At 39.4% G+C, this 18,056-nt stretch overlaps 3 protein-coding genes across 11 annotated transcripts in view; 1 reads left to right on the forward strand and 2 right to left on the reverse strand.

Moving 5' to 3' along the window:
- Positions 1 to 1,922, reverse strand: part of LOC113213218 (N-alpha-acetyltransferase 25, NatB auxiliary subunit) — an 11,703-nt gene extending 9,781 nt beyond the window's left edge. Inside the window, exons 1-6 of the mRNA XM_026432206.2 lie at positions 1,759 to 1,922; positions 996 to 1,081; positions 765 to 903; positions 472 to 665; positions 254 to 391; positions 26 to 180 (exon numbers count right to left, since the gene is read on the reverse strand). Coding sequence (XP_026287991.1) covers positions 26 to 180; positions 254 to 391; positions 472 to 665; positions 765 to 903; positions 996 to 1,081; positions 1,759 to 1,849 — 803 coding nt within the window. The 5' untranslated portion in view covers positions 1,850 to 1,922. The remainder of the gene's footprint in view (positions 1 to 25; positions 181 to 253; positions 392 to 471; positions 666 to 764; positions 904 to 995; positions 1,082 to 1,758) is intronic.
- Positions 1,923 to 2,248: 326 nt separating this feature from the next.
- On the forward strand, positions 2,249 to 14,907 carry LOC113212987 (PAX-interacting protein 1). 9 transcript variants are annotated; one of them, XM_052266415.1, is made up of 26 exons: positions 2,249 to 2,451; positions 2,875 to 3,056; positions 3,158 to 3,335; positions 3,429 to 3,597; positions 3,708 to 4,603; positions 5,007 to 5,210; positions 5,341 to 5,547; positions 5,629 to 5,820; positions 6,129 to 6,822; positions 6,877 to 7,079; positions 7,157 to 7,285; positions 7,385 to 7,882; positions 7,959 to 8,055; positions 8,140 to 8,279; positions 8,794 to 8,952; positions 9,373 to 9,588; positions 10,562 to 10,699; positions 10,780 to 11,074; positions 11,147 to 11,441; positions 11,530 to 11,676; positions 11,764 to 11,948; positions 12,037 to 12,263; positions 12,368 to 12,536; positions 12,627 to 12,727; positions 12,803 to 13,598; positions 13,691 to 14,907. In XM_052266415.1, the coding sequence occupies exons 1-26, from the start codon at positions 2,356 to 2,358 to the stop codon at positions 13,771 to 13,773; spliced, it is 6,696 nt and encodes a 2,231-aa protein (XP_052122375.1). In that variant the 5' UTR covers positions 2,249 to 2,355; the 3' UTR covers positions 13,774 to 14,907. The 9 variants fall into 9 exon arrangements, with proteins under 9 accessions (XP_052122375.1, XP_052122376.1, XP_026287670.2 ...); XM_052266416.1 differs by having other exon boundaries at positions 3,708 to 4,229; positions 4,293 to 4,603; positions 6,129 to 7,079; XM_026431885.2 differs by having other exon boundaries at positions 6,129 to 7,079.
- Positions 14,908 to 15,229: 322 nt separating this feature from the next.
- LOC113212982 (uncharacterized) lies at positions 15,230 to 17,199 on the reverse strand. The gene is made up of 5 exons (XM_026431873.2): positions 17,044 to 17,199; positions 16,628 to 16,879; positions 16,387 to 16,544; positions 16,057 to 16,310; positions 15,230 to 15,980 (listed from the first exon to the last, which is right to left on the reverse strand). Exons 2-5 carry the CDS (start codon positions 16,876 to 16,878, stop codon positions 15,660 to 15,662), a joined length of 984 nt encoding a protein of 327 aa, XP_026287658.1. The 5' UTR covers position 16,879; positions 17,044 to 17,199; the 3' UTR covers positions 15,230 to 15,659.
- Positions 17,200 to 18,056: the final 857 nt, after the last annotated feature.

The raw sequence follows: 18,056 nt of genomic DNA on the forward strand, positions 1-18,056 counted from the left end.
AAGATTTTTAAAAATGTGCACTTACTTCTCTCTAAGGTGAGATTTACTTATTACAATGGAATCCCTCCATCGATTAAGCTTTACATAGAGACTTGCTTTCTTCTGAGGAACTGTCACATATGATATAAGTCGTTCCCCCATTGGACCTTCTACAACATCCAAGGCCTCTTGAAATTTCCCCTACGGTTACAAAAAATGTTAAAATATTTTAGGAATAGGTGATGGCATTTGCGGGACTGGGTTTCTTGCATACCTGCTTCTCCAGAATAAGTAAATAAAGTTGAACCTCCTGCTCAGCTTCAATTTTACCTTCATCAATAAATTTTTGAACCATTCTCTCTGCTAAAGGAAGAGTTACCATGCGAGCAATTTTTTCATCAGAGTGGTAGGCCTTGAAACAACAAAAGTTTTAAATTTATTAGTACCCTCCATGAAGCAAGGAGAAGTGATTCCAAAGATGCGTGAGCTTACTTGCATGACAACACTCATCACTGCCCAAAAGTAGTACGGATTCTTGGGCTTTACTTTGTACAAACGGAGAGCAGTTTGTTGTTGCTGTTTGTAGTCACCCAATCGGACATGGGCCATAAATAAATTTGTCAAGATCTCTTCATTAGTTGGATCCTTTTTGGCTGCAGCATCATACATCTCACAGATTTTATTGGCTAAAATGAATACAAGTAGAAAAAGTTAAATTCATACTGTACTTGTTGCCACACTTCATAAAATCATTACAAGTAAAACACTAGCAATGTAGAGCTTACGTTGTTGAGTTTCACGGTAGCATATTTGCATGGCTTGTAAAGTTTGATCATCAATAGGCACTTCTTTCCTTACTGCCTCGAGTAATTCATGGCATTCATCTTCTTTGCCTAATCTCAATAAAGCCAAAGCTTTCAAAACCTGGGAAAAAATGGATTTACGCTAGAAAATTGTTGATAAAGTGGAGATGAGAAAACAATTATGTTTGTTTTTCAAATAACTAGACACAATACCTTCACACACAAGAAATCTGGCTGCTTTTTAAGCACTTTCCCAGCCTCTTGTAAGGCATTTTTATTGTTGCCATTATCCAGCCAATCTGTGAAACAAATCAATCATAAATAACACACAAACCTCAAAAAACATGTATTCATTGCAAAGGACAAACACACATGCAGAAAATGAAATAAATGGATCAAAATTGTTTTCAATAAGATGAATATTAATGAAAGAAAATTTAAAAGACACTGTTCTTTAGGAATTAGCCACCATAATAATTTAAATCAAACTGTCGAAGGGGGTACATTGAATAAGAAATGAATAGGTTGCATTCATCACAGAAAAATCAAATAGTGCATTCATACTGACATAAATCAATGAAATTAAGTAGAACCTTATGTACACATACATTCGCCAAAGATAGTGCGTAGTGATATAAATGTAAATTGAATTTACAATAGGGGCACCATTCAAAATCGACAAGCAGCGCCTTTTCAGTGCAGACGAGACTGGATTAGAGGTTATGAGCCCCACTGCATACATGCGAAGGGGATGTAGACGTTCACGGATCGCAACCGCCAATAAAGTGAAATAAAGCAAACATCAGTAAATCATCAAAGGGTGTTTGTATTTAAAAATACAACCGGTTTTATACGACATTAGGGGTGACCCCATGAACGCCGGACGGGAGGAGTGCACGCAGAGACGAGTACTGTGTCATACCCTCCGGACGGGATGGATTGGCAAGAAGTCACGAGGGTTACACGGGAATCTCACCATAAATTTGGCGCAGTCTTCTTTCTCCAACACTATTGTCCACATGAGTTTTGGACGATGGAGGTTTGGATACTTTCGGTTTCGGAGCCATGTTTATGCCGCAGTTACCATATTCGCCGCACAACGCGCTAGGCACAGAATGGTGACGTTCGAAACAAGCTCTTACACCCTTGTTTGATCACTGAATGAAAACGAAGACAGATGCTCTTTTCGGACGCAAACGTGCTAGGCTGCTTGCCTTCTTTTTTTACGTAAACGTTCGAAGCAGCCGACGCGGTCTGAAATCATCGACAGTGGTACTTAAACCCAATGGAAATGGCTTCAGATTTCAAAAATATTTGCACGCATTGATTGAATGGCCTTCCTTGGATGAAATTCTTTCTCAGTATAAATTAAAACATCTTTCAGTGCATAGCAATAGCGCAGAATGTGTCATACATTTTGAATTTCCCGCTGGCGCTAGCTTCGCTCGCGGCTTTTCTTCAAACTTTGTTCTTCACCGACTGCGGCGCCAACTGCAACGACGGTTCGGGCTGTCTATGTGAATGAAAAACATTGATTTCGTTTTCATGAAAAGATGTTATGTAGGCTCCAAAAATGGGCGAAATAAGTAGTGGTTTAGATGAATTGAGTATTAGTAGTAATCTATTCGCCGGTGTGAAGTATTATTTAAGTGGTAATGTTAAAGACAAGGTAAGACTCAAGGGACTGAAACTGTTTATGTTGTTTAGAAGAGATGATGTTTTAGTTGTTTTGTAGGGTTTCTATTCAATTTTGATTTTTCTGATAAACTGTTTTGAACATTTGATAGTTGTTTGTGTACATTCCAGTCAGTCGAGAAGTTTCTCTCTCTGGTTGCTACTAGTTCGTAAACATAACCTAAAAATATTCATTCAATTAGTAGTTTCTGCTCTTGTTGTTTTCAATTTTTTATTGACAATCAAATGACTGTTTTGTAATTATTTTGTGTTCTACCCATCTTTTTCAATACTTTCCTCTCATTGGGGTTTGGGGGATTCCTGTGATATTCAATTTCTGTTCTTCTGTTATACTGTTTTGTTTCTGCTTGCCAGTGACAATTTTAATTTTATATTCCACTTTTGCCTTTCTGTGTAGGTCCTTAGTTTACTTCAAGATGGAGGGGCTGAACAGCAACAACATTTTGATTTCTGCACTCACTGTATTGTGGGCGATGATGCACCTGAATCAGACATCATCAGTGCCAAAGATCTGTATGAAGTACCTGCCGTCACACAGCAATGGGTTCTTCAGTCCATTGAGTGTGGAAAAATACTTCCGTATCCTTTCTAACAAGTCAAAAAAAATATTCCTTTTGTATTTTTTCTATTCTCATATAAGTTTTGCCTAAGTTTTGGATACCGCCTTAACTAATCTACAGCACCAAAGGTTTTTCTGCTGAGTCCAATCAATTATTCAGTAATATTAGAGTATCATACTCTGGTCTGAAAAAAGCTGATGTACATGCGTTATGGGCAATGATATCATTTTACGGAGGACAATTTAAAAAATCATTCGACTCATCTTGCACTCACCTTATAGTAGGAAAGCCACAAGGGGTAGGTTTCATCTTATCTACAAATCAATCGCAATCCAATGGAAATTTTTATTGTTCTGCTTCATTATTCTCTCTTTTTTATTAATGCTTCCAGGCAAAATATGAAGCTGCATTAGATCACAATGTGACTGCTGTAACACCAGACTGGGTAACAGACAGTGTCAAAGCAAAGTTTCTTCTTGATCCTATTTCCTATCATCCTCAACTTTTAATCATACCAAAGCCTCGCACCCCTACTCCTCCGGCAGTGTTGGATAAAACTGGTAATTTGATATTGCATTCCATAATTTTTGTGTGTGATTGTGTGAGAGTATTAGAAACATTACATGTCAACGACCACATTATTTTAATTTTCCCTTTGTATCTCTTACAGTGTCTTTGATTACTGGCTTTGCTGATGAAAATGAGAATTCAGCTACCACCTCAACTGCTAAAGTGACACCTTCCATCCCAATTTCTACAGCACCTACAACCAAGGTAGTTGTTCCAAGTGGAGATCCTAAAGCCATGATACTGGAACAACTTAAACAGAGAATGCCATGGAATCAACCAGCATCAACAGGGACAACACCCTCTTCTCAGCCGGCTACCCAAGTGCCCATATCTGCTCAGCAATTGCGAGTAACTCAACCACAACAGACGCCTCTCACACCAACATCTACTCAGCAGCTGCAGCCTAGTTTACAACAGCAAGCATCTCCCGCTCAACATTTACAACACCCACAGCATCAGCAAAATTTGGCGCCTGGACAAATGATGTTGCAACAGCAACCACAACAGCTGCACCAACAGCCTCAACAAAGTCAAGCTCCTCAGCAGCAACAACAACAGCCTCAATCCATACAGCAGCAGGCCCAGCAAATGCAACAGCAGCCTCAGCAAATGCAACAGCAACCTCAGCAAATGCAGCAGCAGCCCCAGCAAATGCAGCAGCAGCCCCAGCAAATGCAGCAGCAACCCCAGCAAATGCAACAGCAACCCCAGCAAATGCAACAGCAGCCCCAGCAAATGCAACAACAGGTCCAGCAAATGCAACAGCAGCCTCAGCAATTACAACAACATCCCCAAATGATTCAGCAGCAACCTCAGCAAATGCACCCTCAACAAATGCAGCAGCTTCAACAATCTCCTCAGCACATACAACAGCAATTACAGCAATCTCCTCAGCAATTGCAGCAACAGCAGCAACAGCAGCCTCAACAACAGCTCCAGCAACACCAACAACTACCACCGCAAGGACAACCTCAGCAACTTATGCCAATACAACAGGTAGGATATTTTACTCTTCATTCTTTACTAAAAATTTCAACAAAAAAATCACAAAAGTCAGTGTGAAAATTTGAAATTTATTTTAAGCATGTATATTTTATAAAACCCCTAAGTGTTACAAAAGAAATATTTCAAGTACATGTGACCATTCTAGAACCAAAATCTATGTGGAGAAAACTTTTATCTTGGTAACATAAGTTAACATATATTTCCTCCCTGTTCATAGTTTTTGATTGATGTATGGTCAAGTGGTACTTCAATTGAACATTTATGAGTATGGTGTTAAATAAATCCAATTAAACATTTTTTAATTTTTTGGCATTGACAGAATTTATATAAAATCAGTTTTTGTGCTGTTTTTAAGAATAGTTTTGCTTATTTATATTTCTTGAATTTTTTGTAGTTGACGCAACAACAGTTCCATCAACTAACACCTCTGCAGCAGCAGCAATATATTCAAAGGATGCAACAACTTCAACAACAACAGCAACAGCAGCAACAGCAGCAACTACAGCAGCAATCCCAGGTTGTTACTGTAAGCTCGTCAGGCAATGTTCTGAACCAATCTATGTCCCCAGTACCGTTACGTTCAATCAACCAAAGCATGGTTAGTGCAACACAAACATTTCCAGAGTTTCGTTTGTCTTTCTTGTAAACTGCTTCAATTTTACATTTTTAATTCATAGATTTTCTGTCTGTATTTAAATTGAACTGTGTTGTATTTTTCTTTAATACAGGCCCCTCCCAATCAGCAACAGCCAACTATGATCACAACGATTGCAGGCGCCCCAGGCCTAATGCAACAGCAGCAGCTTCTAGTGCAGAAACAGCAGTCCCCTCAGCATCAAACGGCATCTCCGCAAGCGCAGCAACAAAGAGTTATCCAACAAGGTCCTATCCAACAAGGTCCTATCCAACAGGGTATTCAATGGAGACCACCTGTGGTAAGTAATTACTTTTTCACCAATCATCCCATCATCTATTAGATTACAAATTTAAAACTTAAAATCTTTGTCTGGTTGTAGTCTGGGCAGCAGACTCCAGGTCAACAGCCAGTTCAAGTTTCTTCTCCTCAGCATGTTCAAGTTGTACCTAAATTGATGACGCAACAGCAACAGCAGCAACAACAATCACAAGCACCTCAGCAGCAACAGCAGCAGCAATTCATTTTGCGAGATGGCCAACTGCAACAACTCCCTCAACACTATACCTTAACTGTTAGTATTGGGTCAAATCAAACCAGGATATTTTTGAGAATTGCATTGAGCCTTTTCATTTATCCATCTTATCTTTCTCTAACCAAAGTTGAGGTCTCTTTCCCTGGTTTTTCTATCTAGAGTTATGACCTTTTCTTATAGTTTCTTTGGAATTATTTCTAAGTGCTTTCCTTGCTAGGGTCGCTCTGCAAGCTAAAGAGGTCAATGCACAATTCTTAAAATTCTGGTTTTATTTGATGGTATTTATAATTTCCTTGCCGTTTAAGTAATTGACCGTATTTTAAACTGTTTTCTTCTAAACCAATCAGGTGCAACGTGAACCAATATTAAGAGATGCGGCTGGAAATCCACTTTCACGTCAACAGCAGCAGCAGTACCATATCCAAAGACAACAGCAGCTGCAGCAGCAGCGTCAGGGCCTCCTTCAGCAGCAGGGGCAGGCTCCTCAGCAGGGACAAATCATTCAAGTAAACTCTCAGCCTGGTCAAATCATTGTGTCTCAAGCAGGCCCTCAAACAAGCCAATCAGTCCAGAGTGGGCAAGTTATTCAAACAACTCAAGTTATCCAGCAGGGTCAAGTTATTCCTCAGGGGCAGGCGATCCAACAAGGACAAGTCTTGCAACAAGGACAAGTCATTCAACAAGGACAAGTTGTTCAACAAGGACAAGTTGTTCAACAGGGGCAAGTTATTCAACAGCAGGGGCAAGTTGTTCAGCAACAGGGGCAAGTTGTTCAGCAACAGGGGCAAGTTGTTCAACAACAAGGTCAAGTAGTTCAGCAAGGTCAAGTACTCCAGCAAGGCCAAGTTGTTCAACAATCTGGTCAGGTCCTACAGCAAGGCCAAGTCCTCCAACCTGGCCAAGTTCTGCAACAAGGACAGGTAATTCAGCAAGGCCAAATCCTTCAGCAAGGCCAAGTGCTTCAACAAGGCCAAGTCCTCCAGCAAGGCCAAGTCATTCAGCAAGGCCAAGTCATTCAGCAAGGCCAAGTCCTTCAACAAGGCCAAGTCCTTCAGCAAGGCCAAGTCATTCAGCAAGGCCAAGTCATTCAGCAAGGCCAAGTCCTTCAGCAAGGTCAAGTCCTTCAACCTGGTCAAGTTCTTCAGCAAGGCCAAGTCCTTCAGCAGGGGCAAGTTATTCAACAAGGGCAAGTGATTCAGCCCGGTCAGGTTATCCAGCAAGGTCAAGTCATTCAACAGGGACAGGTTGTCCAGGGAGGCCAGCCTCAGTTACAGCAACGTCAAATTGCATATGCTCAGGTACAGTAACTACCACATCTTTTGCTCTTTGTCAGATTATTATGAGAACCAATCTAATCTAAAGTTATGCTCTGCAGCGTAATGTAATTCAAGTAGATGCCCAAACAAGAGCTCAAATGCAACAAATGAATCCAGAGCAACAAGCATTATTCCTGCAAAAGAAGATGGAGAGACAGAAGCAAATACTGCTTCAACGACAAATGCAGGTCAGTTTTTTAGAGCCGTGATCTTTTGTGTTCCTGTGTCCTCTGTTGACCTGAAATAACATGTTTCCATCTAAATTTCCTCTCCTACCTGGAAAGCAGCAGCGAGCCCAGCAACAAGCACAACTCCAAATCCAGGGACAGAGTGCACAACCTCAAGTTCAAATAGCTCAAAATCAAGTTCCCCCAGGACAAGTTTCCCAAGCCCAGATTCAGCAAGGGCAGATTCAACCAGCTCAGATTCAGCAGTCTCAAATTCAACAGGTGCAGGTCGCACAGGTCCAAGTTCCTCAAGGGCAGCTTCCATCGGGGCAGTTGATTCCAAACAACATTCCCCAGGGTCAGATGCCACAGGTTTCCCAACAGGCACAGGTTCAGCAGCAGGTTCAGGGGCAACCTGTACCTCAGGGGCAGGCTCAGCTGAGACAGGTGGCTCAGGGACAAGGTGGACAGCAACAGGTCACTGTCATCAGTCGAATCATGCCGCAGGGACTGAATCAGCAGCAGCAGCTTGTGTGGATGCAGCAGCAGCAACACCGAGAGAGGCAATTGCTTCTTCAGCAGCAGCAGCTTGCACAGAATCCTCAACTGAGACAGCAGGTATATTATTATTGATTGAGTAAAGGATTTTGGTTTTTAAAATATATTACATTTACCTAAATTTATCAAATTTTAGGTTCTAGTGCAACAGCAAGGACGTATTCGGCAGCCATCTATGCTTCAAGCTCAGCAGCAACCTGGTGTGCAACCAAGTGCAGCTCCAGTCCCCCCTGGTTTGTATAACTGGAGAAGTTTTGAAAATTTATGGCCTAAATGATGCATAAATGCTAAATTTAGTACTTTATCTAATATTCTAGGACAGGCAGCCACTCCTCAACAACAGCAACAGTTTGCAATGCAACAACAAATGAGAATGCAGCAACTGCAGATGCGTGAACAAGCTCAGAAACACCAGGTTATGGTTCTCCAAGGGCAACGTATGCCATACTCTCCTCAGGTAAGTCAACAGCCACCAGTGAAATTTCTTTTGTCAGACTACTGTTCAAAAGATTCAAAGACATCAAGTATACGTATTTTACTTAGAAAAACCAGGTCTTATTATCTTTGCACCAATGTGTGTGTGGCTTTGCATATTACCTAAGTTTCATGCTTTGTGTGCTCAACTTGCTTTATTCTGCAGCACATTTTCTTGTCTATGAATATTTGATTTCAGATCATTGCTTGCATAGATGTTTTTTAATGTTACCCTAGTTTTAGATATTTATTGAATATTTCATAAATTAGATAGTAAATATGCTCAGTCATTATTAATGAGTTTATTTTCTGATCTTCATCTAGTTTTTTAGTATAGTGTCGAGTTGTTAAAGCAATACAGTCTAGTATGAGTATTGTTGGGTAGTTGTGCTAATGCAATAGGCCAAAAAACATCCTCCGTTCTGTGTTTCAAATTTTTATATGTTATGGTGTTTGTAAATTTCTGTATGTGCATAGCTTTTTGTGTGGTACTGTAGGGCACAGGTGCTTTAACTCAAGTGGCTGTCCGTGCACCGCTGCAGCCTGGACAGGCGCAGACTCAGCAGCAAACCCAGCAAGTTCAATCTCAACAACCAGGAAATGCTGTCTCTGGTTCCAGCAATGCTTCTGATTCAAACACTCAGGAGCAGTTTCAGGTACTGCTTTACTTAAAGGAAACGGTGTTGGGAGTACAACCACTTGGAGGTGGTGGTAAAATTAATGCAGATTTTATTCAGTATCTGTTATTTTATCTTTGAACACAGTTTTGTACATGTGCTCTAAATTTCTGTACATAGTGCCTCACTTCATAAAGTAGCCATTCATCACTTGGATTTCATTTGACCTATTTTAAGCTTTGGTATTGTTCTTAATTTAATTATTTATTATTGCTGGGCTTTTGTCTGTCTCTTCCTTTCTTTCCTGCGTCTAAATTGTTGTGTACATTTTCCCAGTTCAGTTCACTTCTATCAAAAAATTTACCAGGAATCTTCTAAATACAAATGCTTTAGCAGTATGGTGCTGGCTTCTTGTAATGGTGAAGGAATGAGTATAGCTTACTGGGCGTGTGTTCATAGGGAGAAGGGACGCAGTCTATTCCAGTCGCTCAGCCAGCTGCTATTCCGGCTCCTTTGCCACCTCCCATGCCAGCGCCTTTGGCGCCATCACTGCCTTCATCTCAAACTCAGTCCCTGGTCAATTCAAAAACAAAAACAGCCCTAGCTAACATGTTGAGTAACAGGTTGAATGGTGGTGGAGGGCAGCATCATACTACATCTACCACTACCACTCAGGTGAGATGGCTTAAAAAAATAGCCCATTTTTGTGTGTGCCCCTAAATTATTCCCTATTTTTTAAATTACTAACAACATGCCTTGGTTTGAAACTTGTGATCCTTAACATGTAGTATTGATGTTTTGAAGTTTCTGTGAAGATAAGTTATTTGTCATTAACATGGTAAATAATTACTGTATGGGTGTAGTCAGTCATGTCATGTAATTTTACCTTTGCATATGAAATTTTCCATTAAATGAAATGTGTGTCATAGTGCATCTCATACCCTATTATGAACAAATATGTGTGCTCCAATCCCTTTTGCAGCATCTGGTTTAGTTTATGTGTGGAATTGTTCAGAGGCGCTACAAACTGAAGAAGTACGATGGTAATAGATTATAACATTTTGCTTCAACACTTTCATCCCTTCCATAGTAATATGTGGTTGGTCTAATATTCTGTTGGGCTGTGAATACTATGTAAAATTTAATGCATGTTACTTTCAGGTAAATTCTTTTTTCCCCTTTATGCATGAAATAATTGTTTAATAATAATAATTTTATTTTTCTATCTAGAAGTACATCTTGTTGATTTTGTAGTTTTGTTGGTGTGGTTTTGTTAACCTCTTCAGTTTTTGTTATGTTTCTTTGATCTGTAATTTTGGTCAGCTCTTACTGTTTCCTTTTGCATCTTGCTCTAAACTTTATTAACCATTATAGAGCTCTTCTGTATCTTCTAGTTTCCTTTGCAGGTTTGTGAAATTGATTCAAACAGTGTTCTTTATGCTTTGCTGAAGAAATTTTTAAATTTCTTCATCAGACCCTGTTTAAAAGATAAACATTTTTTAATAACTCTAATGAAAAAATGTAACTAACTAAAACACCAGATTTTGTTATTCCAAAGATAAGCCAATTATCTTTGAAGTTCCTCTTAAAACAGTCTTTCTGTAATCATTTTTTTTTCATTTTTCATCTTTTTTCTTCTCTTTCCTAGCTTCTCGCACCAGAGGGGAGTGCAGCAGGGCAGTTGCGAAGAATGACAGCCCAGCACCATGCAGCGCAACAACAGCAGCAGCAACAACAACAGCAACAAGCTGCTCAAATGACTCCTCAGCAGCTAATATTATTCCAGGTATTTCACAATTTCTTGTGCTTTCTGAAGGTTTATGTTGATTGTGTATTTCTTCTTTACATCCAATTCCTCTTCTTCAGCAACAGCAAAGGCGCACTTTAAGTAATATTACAAACAGCACACCCGGAGTGGCAGTTGCTGGTGCAGCAGGTGGTGTATCTCCAGTAAGAGTAGCGGGTGTACCAGGTCAGGTGGCAGTGGTTGGGCAGCCGGGCATGCCACCTGGACATTGTGGACCTCATGGAGGAGCCCTTACACCTCAACAAATTCAAGCAGCCAAACAGGCTCGTGCTGGGCAAATGGTTGCAAAAGCTGGCATACCACAACAACATCCAGAACCGGTGGAGTACTATGGTCATCATCCCAACACTAAAAGTTAGTACTGCATTACATGTGTGTGGTGTCTTATTATTATTGTATCTGAAAAATAATGTTGTTTCTTTTTAGTTCCTCCAGACATGTGCCTTCTCGGGTGTGTCTTTTTCATTGTGGAATATGATGAGACTTATCCAAATCTGTTAAATAGTTGGAGGAAAATAATCAGAGATTATGGAGGAGAGGAAGATCCTGTGTATGGTCCCCGTGTGACTCATGTACTCTGTGAAACTCAAACCAATCCTAGGGTAAAGCAAGCTATGCACGATGGAAAGCGTCTTATTACAGCTCAGTGGTTGAATGATGTGATATTGAAACAACAGATGTTTCCTCCATGCCATGCTCTACATTTTCCCGTACAGTTTGGGTAATGACTATTTATTGTGGTCTTATACTCAATTGATTTAAGTCTTGAAAATTTTCTTGCATTCACATTATATATCATTTTATTGCAGGGACGTCAAACCTTGTAAAAACAGGATAATTGCACATTCTGGTTTTGAAGGTGAAGAAAGGTTACGTATTAAAGAAATGATTGAGTTAGTTGGAGCCAAGTGTACTTCTTATTTTAGTCAGCAAAATGACCTTCTAGTCTGCCGCAAGTATGTATATTATGGATGTGCCGTATCTATTGGTACTTGTTCTAATGCTTTCTTCTTACTTCATAATTATTTTTCCATATTTTCTAGGCCTGAAGGAGCCAAGTATCGCCAAGCTAGAGAATGGGGCAAGCCAGTAGTAAATGCTCACTGGCTGTTTGAAGTTATGTTTTGTTCTTATAATTGCATCCGTCGACCTGAACAAAGAAGATTTCAGCAATTTAATTTATTAAATCCATTTTGCATTAATTGTGATGCTGTGCCACATCTTATGGGTTTGTATTTTGTTTTTATCTAATTGCTATGAGATACACTGTTTGACATTCCTTTCCTACAATGAACTGTTCTCTTTGCTACGACCAGGTCCATGGACAAACCCGGTGCTTGTCACCCAAGAGGCCTATGAAAGAGCTAAACTTAGTATGTCTCCACGCCGTAAGAAACCCCGTTTAGATAAAGGACCAGACTGGTCTCAGGAAAATGTAAAACAGGAAGAAATGGACACAAATTGTATTGGGCCTACTGAAAACAAAGAAGGGTCACCTATCATCCTGTTATCATCAGTGACTGATACTGCAGGACTACAGCAGGTATGTGTAATTTTGAAGCCAAGTTCAAAAATGTCATTTGTCTTTTTCAGTTTCAGTGTTGAGGAATTGTATATTATTAATTTTTAAAAAATTTCTTTGTTCAGAAAATTCACGAGTTGGGTGGCAGTGTTACAAAAGTGAGCAGAGAGGCAACACATTTGGTTATGTCAAAACCACAAAGAACTGTTAAGTTTTTATGTAGTGTATCATGTGTAAAGTATATATTGTCGGAATCTTGGATCTCAGATAGCTATTCACAGAAAAAGTTTCTAGGTAAGTTTTATGTTCAGTGTGTATTTTGATTTTTTGTTCTATACTAATTTTGAAGTTGTATCACCATTTTTCTCCATTTTCTCCTATTAGATGAGAGTAATTACTCTATTCAAGACTCAGATTTTGAAGCCAGTAATAATTTTATATTTTCTGAGTTATTAGCCAATCCAAATAGAACTCAGCTGTTTAAGGTACTTACCTTGTACATTTTTGGTTACAATCTAGTTACTAAACTATTAATCTTTGTCTATTTTTATTTTTTCTAGAACAAAATATTTTACATAACTCCTGGAGTAATACCCTCACCAGCTTGCCTTCGAGAAATTATTGAGCATGCAGGTGGTTCAGTCGACCGACAAAGAAGAACCTTAAAAGAGATTTTAGAACTCAATTCTGGTACAGGTAGTGGACCTTTCCAGAATCACTTTCATGGTCCTCACTCTATTACTTCATCAATGGCAATCACTTCTTATTCTTCATCAGCCTCTCTAAATACTAGCAATACCCAATCTACTATGATAGCTTCTACAGCAGACTTAAATTCCCAACCATCTCTCTCCAATGGACCTAGTACAAGTGTTAGTGGCTCAAACCACATACCAATGTCAAATGCAACAGAAGCAGATTCTGCAAGCAAACCTGTCACTGCTAGCAAACCTGTCACTTCTATTTCAAGTTCTTCTCAGGAAACATCCAGTTCTGTCCCCACCATATCTGATGCTAATGGTAATACATCACTACTGAACAAAGATGAACCAATGATGGTTGACTCAGAAATAAAAACTGTCATCAAACAAGAGATTTCAGAAAATGTAAATGATGAAAAGAAACACAATTCCATAGAAAACAAACCAGATGGAAGAAAGCAAGATGATTTAAATGACTTGGAAGACGGAAAGAAAGATCCAAAAGACCTTATGAAACCACCAGTTCCCATTGGCTTCAATGCTCCAAGAGATTTTAGGGCCAAAATGGACAACACAAAGAAAGAGCCTGTCTACCTCGTCATATCAGTCTTTAATGACCTTCATCTTGTGAAAGATCTTCTCAAAGCTAAAATAGGTAAATCAACTAAGTCTAATGGATATATCCAATGAAGTTCCTTTCAGTTATGTCTAAGAATTTTCTAACCACATCAAATTTTCTCTCAACAGGAATTTATAGTGCTGAGTTTGTCATGAGTTCTATATTGAAGCAGAAGATAGACTTTGACTCTGCCATATATGATGATCAATAGTCTGATAAGTGGAGTATTTCTTGTGTTACCATTTGTTGATATTTTAAGACTGAGTTCTGATAGACCAATCTCATATCCGATCTAGGTTTCAGTCACAAATATCTGTTTAATACCTGTCGTGTTCATGTGTGTACAGTTTTGTGTATGTCTGTTTTCACTTGATTGTTATAGTTTTATTGGTTTGTACAAAATGATTAAAAAAATCTGTTGTAACATATTTTTGTGTACCATTTGGGTTCTTTTTCTTTGTAATTTTCCTTTGCATACTATTTTTATTGAGGCTCTATCTGTAGTTTATGGATTTGTTGAAGTGAATATTCTGACCAATGTCTTTATTAAATAGTCAATTATTTTTTAAAAAAAGATTTCTTTGGCATTAGTTTTATTTTAAAGTTTGTCGCCTTTGAACCAATGTAGAAAGACCTCAGTTTTTATAAATAGGGATTACCTTAACACTACTACATCTAGAGTGTGGTATTATTACTGCAAGTGCATTTTGTTCCACTAAGAGTTAAGCATGTTTTATCGCATGTATACAAAATAAGTTACTTGTGCTATTAAGGTAATAGAATTGTAGTTTTCAGTGCAACCGTTAAACTTTTAGTTATTTGTTCTTGTGTGTTGAGAGTATGGAAATCATAGCAGCTTTCCATGTTTTTATTTCTTTTTATTTACCAAAGATTGTCCACACAGACTGAGCACAACAATCATATATGTAACTTAATTTGTAAAGAGAAGGACAACACTCTCTTTTCATATTGTACATTCTCCTTGGAATTTTTGTTTGCAGAAGTTGTTGATCTATATAACAAGGTTAATTTAATTATATGGCTGTGCTATTCAAGAGAAACTTTTATCATCAGTTTTGGATTTTCTGTTGGAGCTTTGTGTTACTACATTGGTACAAAATTGAGCAAGAGGAAGTGTATTTTGTAAATTTTAGCCCTTAGGCCCTCCTTGTTCTGACCCTTCCGGAAAATTTAGTACCTCTGTGTTCACATGAAGTCTTTCACTTTATATTACCAATTTGTAAATATATATTTTTTTTGTGGAAGTCTCCAATGTCAGTGCAATGTGCAAATGTATTTCTCTTTTCAATGATTTTAATGAAGTATAGACTTGTGTTGTCAGTAATTTCGCTGCTTCGTTATTGTTTCATAAATCTCTCCATGGTTGCCACAACCCCGGAAACCCTTGAAAATCTAGAAAACTTAGGAATTTTTTTTTTAAAAAATGCTTAAGGAAATCGGTAAAAAATCAAGGAAACATTTCAGGGATATTTGTTCTGATTGGTCCCCTAACTGCCCCCTATTTGCTGCTCAGATCTAACATACATTTTGACCTCCCAGCTGGGTGTTTCTGGAAATGAGTGAAAACTAAGGGAAAATGGAAATGAAAGTTTTGTGGTAACCATGGTCTCAATTCAGTTGGGAACAGGAAACGGAAGACAAGCAAACACAAGTTATCAAAATAATACTAATTTCAACAGAACAAACACATTTGCTTACAATGATAATGAAGAGCAATCTGTCATGTTATAGTGTACTGATTCAAAGGTGAAGAATTACAGACATGAAAAACAGAAAGTAGTAACCAGCTGCTCACTTAATTAACTATATTGTAATAATCACATGAAACATACGCTGCTTTAGTACAAAAAATATCAATAAATAAAAGAAATTGTTCTTGGTCAAAAGAATTATAATAACTGAAAAAAAGAAGGAAAAAACCCTCATTCCTGATGTAATGAAAATAATGTATTAAGCTCATTTAAACCAAATTTAAAATAAAACTTGGAAGAGAGCATGAATGAAAATAACATCAAATGAACAGCTATGTATGAAACAATATTTATAAATCCATAAATTAACAAGGAAACATAGGATCTACAAAACATTCTCAACTAATTGTTTTGCTTCTCCTACAACATCAATGCTAATGTGAGAAGCCACCCACTGAGCACTAAAACCTTTAGGTGCTACAGCAGCAACAAAACGAATTTTATCACCCTCTTTAAAGACCTGATAAAGATCTGTATTGCTCAGGCTATGTTTAAAAACAGAGGCACAGGAACGATGAAATAATATACTTTGCCAATGAGTTTGTTTTAAGTTAACAGCACCCAAGGCAATGCCATATTCTTCACTAAGAATGTGCATTATCTGTCCTTTTCCTCGGATGAATTGAGACTTGGGATTTCTGATAACCTGGAAGAAAGAAAAGAAAACAAATTATTTCAAGAATTTGGGGATGTCCTGGGAGCCAATTCACGGATTAACTTACAGTTTTGATCTGTCCAAGGTTTGGGTCAGTATCTTGAATAGGAGAATCATAATCCGTATGAGGTTTTGATCGTTTCCATACTAGGGGGGCAAACCAAGAACAATTATGATCGTTTTCTTCTGGGTCAGTTGGAACAGCATCGAAATTCACTTTATCGTTAACAGAAAGAACTTTGTCTAGAGGTTGCTTTGTTTTTGCTCGCTTGCCCCCATCATAAAATTTGCTTGCTATGAACAGAATATCCTGGGGTACATCTGTAAACAAGGCAGGACACAAGTCAGGCAAGGAAAAGCAACAGATTTTGTGGTACTTCAACAATCAATAACTCACCATTATCTTTGTCTTTGTAAGAAATAATACCCATTCGTTTGTCGAGGTGAGACACATATCCAATTCTATTGAGCATTGGTGGACAAAGACCAGTGACCATAGAGGAATCTGTTAAAGTAATACCAACCGAAAGCACATCAGCAACATACCAAGAGTACCTGAAAATAAATGTATAATTGCAATATTTAACTTGCACTTATAGAAAACACATGATACAATAAAGGTCAGTGTGTTTACATACTTTTGATCACCAGCATTATTTACTTTGTGGCATAAACATCGAACAGTTGTTCCAATTGATACAAAGTCAGTAATAGGGTGGTCGTTTGAACCATCTTTGTTAATGTTAGGTCTACAAGTGAGCTTCTCAACCTTGAGTAAAGCCCTTTGCTTGGGTCCAAGATCTTGGAATTCAACCACAGCTTTGTACCGATTGATGATTTCAACCACGGTACCCACAAAATTTTTGTAGGCGTCATTCGTAGAAGCCATTCTGAAAACGGAAAGAGAGGAAATGTTATACAGGGAAAACCATTCCTGAATCGTCAAATGCACATCAAATAAACACTTCACTGAAAGGTTAGGCCACTTTGCCTAGCGAACAGAGTAACGACACAGCCGTAGTGGGGATTAAAAAAGGATCGAGGAATGTCTCACCTAAATTAGCTTCTAATCTCCTCACATGAACGTTAATTACTTCAAAATAACAAATATTACTGTTTATCAGCAGACTAGCGAGCTAGACAGTATAATATAGGCAGGACAACAAACAACAACAAGTGAGTGAAATGATACGGAGACAGACAGACAGACAGGCACGAGGCTAGGCCTGTGAGTAAGTAAGTATGAGAAACAAAGCGAAACAAAAGCAGCCAGCTTCAATTACAAAAGTTATGTCCAATCAGATGCCATGTATATGCACGCATGAGGATGCACGCAAAACCACTTGTCATCTTCACATTTCGAATAACGGAAATATCTGCATTTGTTTGCTTAAACTCACAATAATCTTCAGTATGAGGGAAGTACCTTCCGCACTGCACATCCCGATGACTTTCGAGACGCGGTCGGCGCGGTCCCCCGGTGCCCGCCACCCCCGTCCACCCCTAGAGCGACTCGGACGCCGCTCATCGTCGAGCCCTTCCAGCCTTTCCAGCCCACCCTCGTCGTGGTTGAGTCTCTCTCCCCTTGCAGCCCCTAGCCGAGCCCAACACCCCCGCGGGGGTGGTAGTGCGCGGGGTGCGTGCAGGAGGGGTGCGGGCGCGGCCTCCTCCGCCAGCGCCGCCGTGCGCTGCACGCCGGCCTCCCCCCCGCCGCCTCGCGTGGGCGCGACGGCTCAGAAACGTCGCCAAAGTTTGTTCGGCATTTTGTTTCCGCCGTGACGCGCCTGCCCCTTTGTCCGGAGCGCCGACGCCGCCGGGGCCCCGGAGCCGCCGCCCCGTCGTGTCCGCACATGTTAGCCCAGGAAACCAGTGCAAAATAATGCCTCATTGCTAACAAAAATTGTAGGAAGCTGGATTTTGGTACACTGGTAGATTCGGGACTCCTCTCTTACCTCGATTTTAGTCCCCGGCGATCCGAGGTGTGCAACCCGAGATATTGAACAAGAAGGGCCTAAATGCAGGACTTTGCGGTATTGGCCGTAGCTCCGAAGCTATTCAAGCCAGAGG

This window comes from Frankliniella occidentalis, unplaced genomic scaffold, assembly GCF_000697945.3.
Source record: "Frankliniella occidentalis isolate FOCC.00 unplaced genomic scaffold, Focc_3.1 Scaffold38, whole genome shotgun sequence".
Taxonomy (NCBI): domain Eukaryota; kingdom Metazoa; phylum Arthropoda; class Insecta; order Thysanoptera; family Thripidae; genus Frankliniella; species Frankliniella occidentalis.

Excerpts from the sequence above, each read along its gene's own strand:
- LOC113212987 (XM_026431885.2), top strand. The coding sequence starts at position 2,356 with ATGGGCGAAATAAGTAGTGGTTTAGATGAATTGAGTATTAGTAGTAAT. Across the intron at positions 7,080-7,156 it reads GTCAAATTGCATATGCTCAG|CGTAATGTAATTCAAGTAGA; the intron begins GTACAGTAACTA and ends TATGCTCTGCAG. Across the intron at positions 11,075-11,146 it reads TCATCATCCCAACACTAAAA|TTCCTCCAGACATGTGCCTT; the intron begins GTTAGTACTGCA and ends GTTTCTTTTTAG.
- LOC113212982 (XM_026431873.2), bottom strand. The coding sequence starts at position 16,878 with ATGGCTTCTACGAATGACGCCTACAAAAATTTTGTGGGTACCGTGGTT. Across the intron at positions 16,311-16,386 it reads TTACAAAGACAAAGATAATG|ATGTACCCCAGGATATTCTG; the intron begins GTGAGTTATTGA and ends CCTTGTTTACAG. Across the intron at positions 15,981-16,056 it reads ACCTTGGACAGATCAAAACT|GTTATCAGAAATCCCAAGTC; the intron begins GTAAGTTAATCC and ends TCTTTCTTCCAG.